The sequence below is a fragment of the Phyllostomus discolor genome, chromosome 12, assembly GCF_004126475.2.
Source record: "Phyllostomus discolor isolate MPI-MPIP mPhyDis1 chromosome 12, mPhyDis1.pri.v3, whole genome shotgun sequence".
NCBI classification, from domain to species: Eukaryota; Metazoa; Chordata; class Mammalia; order Chiroptera; family Phyllostomidae; genus Phyllostomus; species Phyllostomus discolor.
The window spans coordinates 41,927,381-41,940,136 of NC_040914.2; the positions used below are offsets into that span (position 1 = coordinate 41,927,381).

The 12,756-nt window shown below is 59.3% G+C and overlaps 1 protein-coding gene across 2 annotated transcripts in view; it reads left to right on the forward strand.

The window, feature by feature from the left end:
- The window catches only part of ABHD2 (abhydrolase domain containing 2, acylglycerol lipase), a 60,536-nt gene that overhangs the window by 39,416 nt on the left and 8,364 nt on the right, over nucleotides 1-12,756 (forward strand). For both annotated transcript variants that reach the window (XM_028502424.2, XM_036013160.1), the window contains exons 5-9: nucleotides 1,407-1,574; nucleotides 6,152-6,335; nucleotides 9,772-9,864; nucleotides 11,012-11,122; nucleotides 12,236-12,305. In XM_028502424.2, coding sequence (XP_028358225.1) covers nucleotides 1,407-1,574; nucleotides 6,152-6,335; nucleotides 9,772-9,864; nucleotides 11,012-11,122; nucleotides 12,236-12,305 — 626 coding nt within the window. The remainder of the gene's footprint in view (nucleotides 1-1,406; nucleotides 1,575-6,151; nucleotides 6,336-9,771; nucleotides 9,865-11,011; nucleotides 11,123-12,235; nucleotides 12,306-12,756) is intronic.

Below are 12,756 nucleotides of genomic sequence, written 5' to 3' on the forward strand. Positions count from 1 at the left end.
GAGCACCGGGCACACACTCGTGTTGCCGACTGTACCCAGGGCCTGGTGGGAGGTCTGCTGAGACGCCTCACTCAGGAGCGCCTGGCAAGGACTAGCTCCAGCCTGTGCCTGCCAGTCCCCGGGGACAGCTTAAAAGCAGTGTTGCCTGCCATTGTTGACTGTCTTGTGAGAGCGTGGTGTAAGGGGACATGGGAGAACTCGGAGCCCAGGCGCCCCGGGACCGGGCCTCTGGTTTGATGACAGTGGCAGAAGCCAGACTGTTCTGTGTGCTTTGTATACACTGTCACCTCATTTAATCCTCACCGGGACGGTGCCTCCTTATCCCTGCGTTACTGATAAAGGACCTGCAGCTTAGAGAAGCAGCGTAGAGTGGTTCTGTCTGTTGGGTGACAGCAGGTGACAAAGGCGCTCAGTACCCTCTGCCTAGGTTCCATGGACAGGAAGGCCCATTAAGGTCGGGTTTATCAGGCAGGGGTCCAGGACCCCCGTTTCTCAGAAGCCCCTCCCATTTCCATTGCTCTGCCCAGCCTGCACAACACACACTCCCAAAGCGCTACACAGCGAGGACTTGGTGGAGGTGGGGTTAGGCGGCAGCCCCTTTTAAATGCCGCCCCAGCCCCACGAGAACACGTCCTCCGAGCTCTGTAGCACACAAAGACACCAGGTGTTTTACCGGAGCTCGGCCAGTGTTTATGGGTAGATTCCAGGGAACAGAACTCGCGGTCACTTAAAGCAGTAGAGCCGCTGAGTAGCTCATGACGAAGGTTGGACTGTGTTCGCTCCGTCTGGAATGCTTGTCCCTGACTCGCACGGGGCTGCCACCTCCTCATTCAGGCCTCAGCTCCGATGCCACCTCCTCAGAGGCGCGGCCCCCGCCGCCCCTGCCTCCCCTGCCTCCCCTGCCTCGCATCTCCTCCCCAGGAAATCCGTCACGGCTTCCCGCTTCAGTTCCTGAGGGCGCCCGCCACACTTGAACTTACCGCGCGGCTCTTATTGTCCACCTGCTGGAGCGTGAGGCTCCCCAGGGGCCGGCACGGCAGGTTCCCAACAGACCGTCACAGAAGGAGTGAATAAGGGATAGGTCAGGAGTTCACACTGTGTTTATACGTCTTTTAGCTGATCTTTCAAATATTTATTCCTCTGCCATTTCCAGTTACATGTTTTTTCTTGTTTCTAATACTCATACCACCACGAAAGCACAAAACCTAATTTAACCGGACTGCTCTTCCCGCCAGGACGGGGGTGGAAAGTTGAAAACGGGAAAGGAGGCTCTTCCCCAGAGAACCAGGGGGGAGGTGTGTGTTAAGCTCCGCCCTCCTGTTTCCTAAGCCAGGGCCGGGTGGGGTGCCCGCTCGTTGTGTCGCTGCCTGCGGGACCCGGCCCGGATCTCTCTCTCCGCCCTGCAGATGACGTCACCATGGTCATCTGCCCCGGCATCGCCAACCACAGCGAGAAGCAGTACATCCGAACCTTTGTCGACTATGCCCAGAAAAACGGCTACCGGTGCGCCGTGCTCAACCACCTGGGCGCCCTGCCCAACATCGAACTGACCTCGCCACGCATGTTCACCTACGGTAAGCAGGGGGCGTGGCCGGGGGCGTCCCCCTGCATCTGTGCCCACCGCACGTGCACTGTGACTTCTGCCGTCCTTTCCTCACTGTCGGCCGTGCGCCCGGCCGCGAGGGCTGGTGGGGCACACGGGTGGGCCCTGTGACCGCCCCTCTCACGGGGGCGGAGCCTGAAGCTCACAGGGGGAGGTGGACTTCTGTTTCTACACCGAATGCCATTATGAACTTTCAGTTACTGTTGTGCTTTGTGATGCGGCTTAATACCCGGTAGCATCACCCTGACCCGTTGCTTCTTCAGAGCGTGCTTTTGTCTTCCTGCCTTTTTTCCTCCCGGTTGAACTTGAGAATGGGTTTGTCAAACTCTGTGTTGAATTTCTGTATCAGTCAAGATGGACTGGATTATGCTGGAGACACGCCCGGCGCCCACTCTCAGTGCTTTGGAAACAAAGATTGATTTCCTCCTCCCAGTACACACCCATCCCACACTGGCTTGGGGTTCCCGTGTCTCCGTCATCACTGTCCTCACACAAGGACCCGGGCTGATGGCACAGCCACCAGTTGGAGCTCGGTCCCCTCCCAGAGAGCTGAAAGGAGCTTTAGGCTTCTGCCTGGGAATGATAGGGGCCACACCGCTCACCATCCATGAGCCAGGCCTGATTTCACAGGGTGGGGAGCGGCGGTCACCCCAGGGGGGAAAGGTCGGTTTTGGTGAACTCGAGCACAGCACACCACAATATTTATTAGGATTATAATGTTTACATTAACTTGGAAAAGTTCAGTTTTATAGTACTCACTTCTCTTGTGCAGTAACGTGCTGTTTTCCTTCAAGTCTGCCTTCACTTCCGCCGTAAAGGACTCCCGGTCTCCCGGTGCAGGTCAGCGGCTGTGCCCGGGGCCCTGGGGTACCCGCGGGTTGAGGGCCGTAGATGCTTACAGGTCTATACATCCCTGTTTCCTCTCCAGGGTTTGTTTTTTAACTTTTTGCTATAGAAGTGTTTAAAATAAACAAAAGAGAGAGAATACTAAAGTGAACCCAGGGAGACCCCTAGGGGCCCACCGCTCAACCTCAGCAATTGCTCAGCTGATGCCAGTCTCATCTCGGCTCCCCACTGGCCCCTTCCCACGCCCCTGTTTCAAAGGTGGTTGGAGCAGGTCCCAGGCAGCCCATGGTTTCACCCGCAGCTGTGTCAGCTGTTGTAGCGAGGGGCGTGAGGACACGCAGGCCCTCGGGAGATGGTCAGTGGGCTGGGACCACCGCAGCCAGGTGCTGGAGTCTGGGTGGCTGGGAACGCAGCAGCTTATTTTCTCCCTGCCGCCCACGTTCGGGGTGTCGGCAGGTTGGGTTTCTTCCGAGGCTTCTCTCTGGGGCTCGTGGACGGCCGTCGTCCCGTGTTGTCTCGGACGGCCGTCCCGCTGCGCGTCCCTGTCGGCCTCTCTGTGCCTGTGTCCTAATCGCCTCTCCTTAGACAGCCACCAGTCACATGGGACTAGGCCCGCGCTGACGACCCCGTTTTCCCTTAGTCCCCCTTTGAAGCCCCCCCCCCCCCCCCCCCCGTGCAGCCACAGTCTGCATGTGCTCTCACGCCGAGTGACCCAGACCGCCCTCCCGCCCCCGGCCACGGGCGCACACCCGCCTCGTGCCCCGCCCAGGCCGGTGTGGGGGCGCAGCGATGACTCAGGGTCTGCAGCCACCGGGAACACCGAGTCTCCGGTTTTGCATCGGCGCCCACTGAGTCACGGTGGTGACATTTGGAGCAGTGGCCTTCGGGCAGCTTAGCTCTGCCCTGGCTGAGGGCGGGAGCTGGAGAGAAACGGGCTTCCTGTGCTCAGCGGGCGGCCTTTCCAGGACGGCCCCTCGTCACCTCTCCAAAGCCGGGCTGGTGTCTCATATTTCATCTCGGCTTTAAAAAGTTGCAGCAAGATTAGAAACGTAAATCTTGTTACTGGTGCTAATCCCACAAGGATTAAATACACAGCACCTCATCAAAACCCTCCTAGCATTAAAACACAGGTTGCTATAGCTCTTAGTAAAACAGCCCGGGGAGGGGCTCCCCCACACTGGGGCCGTACACTGGGGCCGTCAGGTGACCCACATCAGGGGGAGATCCCGGGAGGACCCCACTCTTGCCAGAAGGCTGTCCCTCGCCGGGGAGAGACGGCTGCTCCTCACCAGCACCCAGCAGCTCGTCTGTCATCGGGCAGGGCCGGCCTTCCGTCCCTCTCGGACGCGTCTGGGTTTAAAGGTCGAGGCCCCGAAGTGCCAGCACAACTAGCCATGATTGCTCCTCAGCAGACCCGAGCTTGTACCCGCTGCTGTGGCATCTGCCCCGGGTCTCCAGTAGTTAGCCTCACAGGTCAGGAACGGTAGGTGTATGTAAAAGGAATCAGGTGGTGAGGAAATAAGACTTTTACTAAAATGCAGACCCCTGCGGTAACAATGCTTACTTACAAACTCAGGAAACTAGGTGAAGGACTTAGGCGTGTGGGGTCTGACGCGGGCCTGAAGGCCCGTGGTGCTTCCGCTCGCTCACTTTGTGGGGTTGGGCGAGTCCGTTATCTGTTCAGTCGGCCTCCCCCACTGTGTGCCGGCCCCAGAACAGCCTGGGACCTGGGCAGTGTCTCTGGCCACACATCGGGGTGCTGCCGACGGAGTGCCCACTGAGTGCAGGGCCCCTGGGGCACGGTGGTGACCAGGGCCAAGAGCATCTCGCTGGACAGAGCTGGAAATGTAATAGAGGCTCATTCAATGTTAGGACAAAACAGAAAGAAAATAAATAACTGTCCAAGGAGGAACAAAATTAGGGAGCACCCCAAGGGAGTGGAGAACAATTAAAGAGTTCACTTGACCTTGAAGCGAGTCCCTTGGCGCCACTGCTGAAGCAGGCGAGCAGCACGTCCACCCCGAGCTGCACAGACCCCTGCGTCCACGAGGGAGGCGGGGGGGGGGGGGGCCTTCAGCACGGGTGAGACTGGTCCGGGGGCTTACACCTCTTTCAAACTCTTTTTCTTTATTTTCGCTAGATGTTTTAGCTGGCTGGACTTTTTACTGAAAAACCAGTGTTACACACGCAGTGAAAACGCTCCAACAGTGCGACGCCCAAATACAAGGAGTAAAACTGCGTCCCCGTCCCACCCTGGTCCCCCAGGCCTCCTCCCCAGAAAGGCAGTGTCTGCTGCAGTTGGTAGCGATGACTCGGTCGGATATGCGTGCCCCTCCAATCCCCTTGAACCCGGTGCCCACCTGGGACGGCGCCGGCCCTCCCCCGCCCCTTGTTTTCGTCCCTCAGTAAGGCGGCTCGGCCTCACTCCGCGTCAGCCGGTCAGACTCGGTGCCATTCTCTTTCACGGCAACTTAACCAGTCCTCCGCGGAGGGAAACTTGGGTCCTTGCCGGTCCTGTGCTGCTCCAGACAGGGCTGCAGTGGACACGCGTGCGCACGCGTGCACATCTCTGCACACATCTGCGGTATAAAGTCCCCGAAAGTGCCATTTCTGGACCAGAGATCTGTGTTGTTTTTGTGTGTTTTTTTTGTTGTTGTTGTTTTTTAAAGATTTTATTTATTTATTTTTAGAGAAGGAAGGGAGGGAGGGAGAGAGAGAGAAACATCAATGTGCGGTTGCTGGGGGTCATGGCCTGCAACCCAGGCATGTGCCCTGACTGGGAATCGAACCTGCGACACTTTGGTTCGCAGCCCATGGTCAATCCACTGAGCTACACCAGCCAGGGCAAGAGATCTGTGTTTTTAAGAACAGGCACAACATCCAAACTCTCTTTATGCTGGTCTAACTCACACATGTTTCTTGCCACAGCCCCTAACTTCCCCTGTTGGGTTTTATCTCAGGTTGAGTCTGGGGCTGGGCCTCAGAAGGACGTGATGAATTCCCTTCTCCATGCATGGCCACCAGCTGCTTCTCTTAGCAGAGCTGCTGAGACATAGCCTGACTTCGCCAGCTTCCCAAGGGGGCTCCTGTTGAGATCATCCCTCCAGGGCAAGCGAGGCCCACACACCCTCTCCGTCCACAGGTCTCCCCCGTGTGTTTCTGAACGGGCCTGCCTCCCTCGGCACCCTGTCCTTGCGTCACCGAGAACCTCTCCCAGTCCTGCAGAGCACCCCGCCGTCCCTCTGGACTGAAGCCTGTCTCCCTTCCCTCCCCCACGAGAAGACCCTGCACGTGACGTGCACCTGGTACCTTTCCTAACAGCGGGAACCATGACACACACGGGCACAGCATCCTACCCTCTCATGCAGGCTAAGAAGCTGTAGGTCCAAAGGGTTTTGGTCTCGCCATTGTGTGCGTCTGCAGGCGAGCACGTGTGCCCGTGCACGCGCGGAGCATCCAGATTTCTCACCTCCCCCTTTGCACATGTTACACGTGTGTTCGCTACCCAGGGCCTTGCTTCATGGGCACTACTGACGCCATGTTCCCTCTTGTCCTGGGGGCACCTGGGAACTTCTCTCCAGGTGGCACGCACACACATTTCTGCCACTATCTTGGCGTCCGTGCCGTGACCTTCCAGCTCACGCTGTCTCCCGTCTTGGCCGCACCTGACGTGACTGCGTGCCCCTCCCTTTCCGCCCGCAGGTTGCACCTGGGAGTTCGGAGCCATGGTGGCCTACATCAAGAAGACGTACCCCCTGACCCAGCTGGTCGTCGTGGGCTTCAGCCTGGGCGGGAACATCGTGTGCAAATACCTGGGGGAGACTCAAGCGAACCAAGAAAACGTGCTGTGCTGCGTCAGCGTGTGCCAGGGCTACAGCGCGCTGCGGTGAGCGAGCCCCGCCCCCGCCCCCGCTGCCTTCTTCCACGGGCCTTTCCATTCGCGCTGTGTGAGGAGGTGCCCCAGGGGACCCGCCAGGGGCTGCTCCGTGAGACCACGGGGGGTGCTGTGGCAGAGACCAGGCACAAGTTCCTGGGTCATTTGCTTCCACATCGTATGTGAGGTTGTCCTGTCCGACCCCCAGGCCTGCGACATGCAGCTGTATTTTGGGATCAGGTCTGTAGTTGAGTAAACCAAAGCTCCCTTAGAGCTGCCATTTCCCTGCGGAGTCTTTGTGGAAGACTTAACCTGCGTGCGGTCCAGGACTTCTGTCCAACCGTGGGTCCACGCAGGAACACAGGAGACCTCGGGCAAACCAGAGTCTGTCAGTGGGCTTCATGCCCCAGACTCCCCGTGCCTCCGGAAAAGCTGAGTCTCAGAGGGCGTGGGAAGGGTCTGTGGAAGTCATTTAATCTCTGCCCTCACTTTCAAGCACCCACCCCTCTTGGGCGTCCCAGCCCTCACCACCAGGGAGATGACCTCCTGGGTAAAGGTTTATTTTGCCCCTTGGTCTCCTGCCAACCAACCCCCCCAGGATGAGTCACAGGATGCAGCCTGCTCCGCGTCGCCCTTGAGATCGGAGCTGTCCCAGAGCTCTCTCCCCACACACGCGTCTCTCCAAACCCTTCACGTGCACTCCTGTTTTCTCCCGTGCTCGCCCTGCGCTGTGGTGTCTTCGGTGTTGCTAGTGGGTCTGACAGATGAGAGAGGGAGGCAGGAACTGTTACTGTCGTCGTCCCTGTTCACTGAGAAGCGAGCAGCAGTTCCATCCGTGGATCCCAGAGACCCGCCTGGTGAACTAGCGATTGACCGTCTCACCCCATTAAGGTTTACGTGGGGGATCAGGTTAGAAGTAGATTCACCTCCGTGGGCCCCAGCCCTGGAGACTCTGGTTCAGGAATCTGGGCTGTGTGGCCAGGAGTCCGTGCTGGACACATTTCACAGGGATTCCTGGTATTTGGTTGTGTTTAGCCGTCACTGGTCTCACCGAGGTCTCTCCAGCGCTAGCGTGGCGGGACTAGGCTCGCTCCCTTGTCCTCCTGTTGGCGACCCTCCCCTCGCTCCCCTTGGCTCTCCAGAGGGCCCGCTGAAGGGGTGTGCCCCTTTGTCCTGGCTCGACCAGAACTGTGCAGCTGCCGGTGCACTGTCATCATGCACTGTCATCGTGTGCCCAGAGTTAACCCGAGTCCCCTCCTGCCCGGCCCCTGGGGTGACAGAGAGGAGAGCGGAGGGCCCGGCCTGGGGACTTGGCCCGCCCTGACCCAATTTGCAGGCCAGCCTTCCGCAAGCCTTCAGCCATCTGTAACATTGGAACCTCCGGAGTCGCTCCCCAGACCAGGTGCTGTGAAATCACTGTGAACGTTGGCTTCGTGTGCAGAGAGCACCGGGGTTGATAAGCAGGAGGATGTAGGGCGTTTGTTTTCGTTGAGCAGACTTAAGCGACAAGGAGCAGCCTCATTTCCTTTTGCTGCCGTAGCGCCATCTGCTGTTGGCAAGAGCACACGGTCCACCCTTTGGACAGACTGAGGTGCTGGAGAGGCTGAGGACACGGACCGAATCGGCGTCTGCTCGAGGGGAGGAGAGCGGGCAGTGAGCAGGAGAGGTGGGGGATGGCAGGCCCGGCCTCGCAGGCACAGAGCGCGGAAGTCACGAGGGTGTGTCGTGCGGCAGAGGGGTCACGCTCGCTGGACTAGACCCACGGCAGCAGTCACTCGGCCAGGTATATAAATGCCGAACAACTGCTGTAGGCCTGAAATTAGCGTGATAGTGTATGTCACCTATACTTTAAGTTTTTTTAAACAGATGTTTTAAAAAGGAGATAGGGAACTACCACCTGTGAGATGCCATGCATTCTGCAGACGTGGTCCACACCACCCCTCCTTGAGGCCGCAAAGATCTTCGTGCTCAGGATCACGTAAGAGTCACCTGAGCGTCTTGCCAGGAGGAGGCAGGCAGGCAGGCAGCTTTGTCCTCGCAGCACAGAGCCCAAAGCCGTGCTAAGGTCCTGTGCAGGTCCGGGAGCCGCCCCCGCCCTGTCTGTGCGGCTGCTGCCCGGTCCCCGGTCCCCCCAACACTTGCACGAGGACCGCTCGCCGAAGGGCAGGCAGTGCCTTGCTTCATACCAGCGAAGCCCTTCTGTCCCGCCGAGGCTTGAGGGCGATGCGGCCCTTGGCAGCCCCGCTTCCCGCACGCCGAGGTGGGGCCGGGAGGACTCGCCTGCTCCCGCCGGGGCCAGGCACGGGGTCTGGCTTCCGGCGAATCTCTCCCGGTTGAGTCCACAGCGCCGCTCGCCCATCCTCCCTCCCCCACCTCTGGCTTCTCCCGGCAGCGTCTCCCCCGAGCCAGAGCCAGTCCACGGCCCAGACGCCAGCACCGCATCACTTGCCGTCGTCGGCAAGGGCTGGCTGCTGCCCCCAGACAGGCTCACGTTGGCGGCATGCTGCGCCGCGAAGGCGGGGCGTCGCTGCCCTGGCGCCGTGAGGTACCGCTGACGGGACACGTTCCCTCAGCACCGACAGCTGCCTGCCGGCCCTGGTCGCGTGTGTGGTCAGACTCAGGCCAGCCCTCCGGTTTAGTTCGCCATTTGAAACTGTTATTAAGGCTGAGGCCAGAAAGCAGACTCAGTCTTAACCCCACTAGTTGGCCGGGCACCCCGGCCTGCAGAATTCCCTGCCTGCAGAATCCCACCCACCATCAGCAGGAGCAACGAAGACACCACCGAGGTCCCCCGGGGGCCTCCGCCAGGGAACTGTCTGGGTACCTCGGCCCTGGAGCAGTTGGGGTGTGGAAACAGATTCTCTGGAGCAACCCTCAGACATGATAGATGCGGAAACTGAGTCTTGGAGAGAAGTGTCTAGTCACATCAGATGGGCTATAGTTCAAGTTCCCGCTCTAATTCAGTCCCACCACGGCGGCTGCGCCAGGGCTTACACCAAACAGCAAATAAAGTTTCTTTGGGTCTCTCCCCGCACTGAACCTCCCCACAGCCACCCACACCTTACGCACTCCAGGTATTCAGCCAGAAAATCGTGTCTGCACGGTAGGAAGCCAAATAAAGGGTTCAGTCGGAGCGGACTTTGGAACCGGCAGGTTCCGTGACTGCGAGGAGGCCAAGGCACTGGGAGCGGGTGTTGGGAGTGTCCCTGGCAGCGCCTGTGTCCCTGCAGAGGGGTCTCCCTGGGGTCTCGGGTCCAGCAGCACTGTTCTGGCGTCTCCAAAGGTTTCTGTGCAGATAGTGTGAGTGCCGTTGGGCCCCGTCCCCCCGGAGGGCGCCCGCGCTCTCCCCGCAAGCACGTCTGTCACAAACGCCGCCGCCGCCCCCCACTGCTCCACGGGGCCCTCCGCAGGAGGCGGCCAGCCCCTCACTCTCCTGTGCTCCTTCCAGGGCCCAGGAGACCTTCATGCAGTGGGACCACTGCCGGCGCTTCTACAACTTCCTCATGGCCGACAACATGAAGAAGATCATCCTCTCCCACAGGTGCGTCGCCTTCCACCCTCTCGGGAGACGGGCTGCCCTTTCGTGGCTGAGTTTGGAGCCGCTGGGAGCCAGGGCGCTGGTTTCTCAGGGGAAATGCAGGGGCAGGGGTGGTGCAGGTGCTCTGCCGACTGCTTTGTGACTTAGGAGCAAGTCTGTCCCCAGCCCTGGCTGAGTCACTCAGTTGGCTCGAGCGTCGTCCCCATAGGCCAAGGTTGTGGGTTCAATCCCCGGTCAGGGCACATACAAGAATCCACCAATGAATGCTTCAAGAAGTGGACAACAAATCAATTTCCCTCTCTCTCTTTCTCTGAAAATCAACATACACAATTTTTTTTTAAAAAGAAGCGAGCCCCCAAATTCACCAGATCGCTTTTGCCTTTTGTCGGTCCCAGTCAAACCCAAGAGGAGAAAACGCTTCGACACCATCCTTCCCCAAACTCAGTGTCCTGAGGTGGCTGGTGCTTGTTTGGGGACCTTCTCCTCACTGTGCTGTGCTGTCTGGGGGTCCTGGGGCTCTGCCTGGGCAGCGGTGTGACCAGAGTCCAGCTCCTGGTGCAGAGCGTGGTGTCCTCAGACCGCCCTGGGCCCCCTGCCCCTCCCCTGCTCAGAATCCTCGCTGGGCCAGCCCCCGACCAGCGCTCAGAGTGGGGGCCTGGCATGCAATGGCTCTCAGCAGATCTTAGCAGTGACCCATCACGATTATCATCAGTACCGTCTGCCCATCCTCCTGCCTGTCCAGCCCCCGCACCCTCTGGCCTCTGGGCCTGGGGAGAGAGCCCTTCCCGTCATCTCTGCTTGTCCAGTTTGTGCAGCTGCCCCTGAGAAGGAAAACTGGGCCTTGACATCCTCCTTCTGCAGCTACTTACGAGTCAGCAGTGCCAGCTCTCCCTTGGAGACGTTCCGAGGTCCGAGGGCATCCGTTCCTCGCACCCCTGGTCACACTGCCCCCGGCTGGCCCCTGGGCCGGAAGCAGGCTCGGCTGCGCTTATTGTCTGCGTTAGAATTTCTTTAATGAAAATTTGTTTTCCAGCTGTGCCGAGGCACCACTGACACACAAAACGGAAAGGTGTTCCGGGTGTGCCGTGTGATGATTTGTGTGGTTTCTCACCTGCGTTTGTTCTCCGTTTGCGTCTGTGTCTCGGTCCAGGCAAGCCCTCTTCGGAGACCACGTGAAGAAGCCGCGGAGCCTGGAGGACTCAGACCTGAGCCGCCTATACACAGCCACGTCCCTGATGCAGATCGACGACAACGTGATGAGGTACGAGGCCACGCGGGGGGCCGCCCGGCGAGGGGTTCCCTCTGCCCCCTTCCGTGTCCCTGGCTCTCCCCCTCTGGACACGTGTCCGGTGTTCAAAAACCACAGACAGTGGGGTTCCCAGTTTCTGTTGGAAAATGGGAAGCGGATCTGCCCCCTCGTTCTGCGTCCCTGCGTGGCAGGACTGAGCCTGAGCTGGGGCTGGCGGTCCACAGCCCCCTCCCCACTGTGTGCACAGGGATCTCGGCACGTGCCCCCCCCCCCCCAACAGAGCGGGGCTGATAGTCTGTCTCGCTCTGGCTCTCTGGGCCCTTCCCAGGCGGAGAGGCGTCCGCATCCTGGTGCTGGAAGAGACCCACAGCTTCAGGGAGGGGGGTCTCTTGTTGAAGACCCCAGTCAGAATAGAAAGGCCAGAGGCCCTAATCCGTGTCAGAAAGAAAAGAGGTTTTCAGAGAGCCTCTGGCCAGGGGTGGACTCGGCCTGCTGGTGTCAGAGCTCCAGGCTGCTCGGAGCTCAGGCAGGGCTCAGTGAAGTTTCCGTCCACTGTCATTTCTCTCTGACCACTGCCCCTCAGCTGGACAGAGTGACTGACCTGAGCCCCTCGTTTCTCCTACTTATCTTCAGTCACAGTGGTCGGGATCACTGTGCCAGGAACTTTCTTTTGTAAAGAAAGTTCTAGTAAATGCCTTTGAACTTGATTCCTTAGTGTGTGTAGAGATATCTGACTTTATACTGTCTTGAAAGACGTCACATCTGCCAATAATTAACTATAGGTAACACTTAGTGAGTGATTGCTCTGGGGGGGTGGCCACACTAGGACGCACTTCGACATCGTAAATCTCACAGCACCTTAAGGAAAGCCCTGTCCTTCGCTTCATTTTACGGACGAGAAGCTCTGGAGACCCCTTGCCTAACAAAGGCCACACAAGCCAGTAGGTGGCAGTGTCAGGATTCGAACCCCATGCCGAGGCCGGTGCTCTCAACCCTAACTCTGGTGCCTGCGTGCAGCCCGCCGACGCGACCAGTCAGCATAGGGACTGGAGCGGAACCAGACGCACTCAGCGCTCCCGTCTCATGACCAATATCGCTTTGTCCCTCTCCTTTTCGGGCGCCCAGGAAGTTCCATGGCTACCGGTCCCTGAAGGAGTACTACGAAGAAGAGAGCTGCATGCGGTACCTGCACAGGGTGAGTGGCAGCCCGGCCGGCAGGGCCTCGGCCTCACACGCTGGTCCCGAGCACCCCTCCCGGACCTCCCCGTCGGGGGCCCAGCCGGGGTCTGGCTCACAGCGCTCCGGCCGTTCCCCTGGGTTTATCACGGAACCCAGCCCTGGCCCTCCGGGCCTCCGTGTGCAGATCCCAGAGCCGCCCAGCCCTTAGCGCGGTGCAGGACCAGGCTGCTCCTGTGTCTGCACAGCAGCCCTTCCAGCGCCCGTTGTCCCCGAGTCGCCCCGTGGCAATGGGCCCCTGCCTGGCCCTGCCGTGGTTCCTCGCAGGCAGTCCGTCGATTCCTCCTAGTCCTGGGCCCTTTTTTTGGCCACGGTGTACTTCATTAGTGCTAGTAAGTGCCTTTTTTTTTCCCCACTAACTGGGCCCTATTTACTAACTCGGACCGAATTCAAGAGTCCAGCCGTGATCG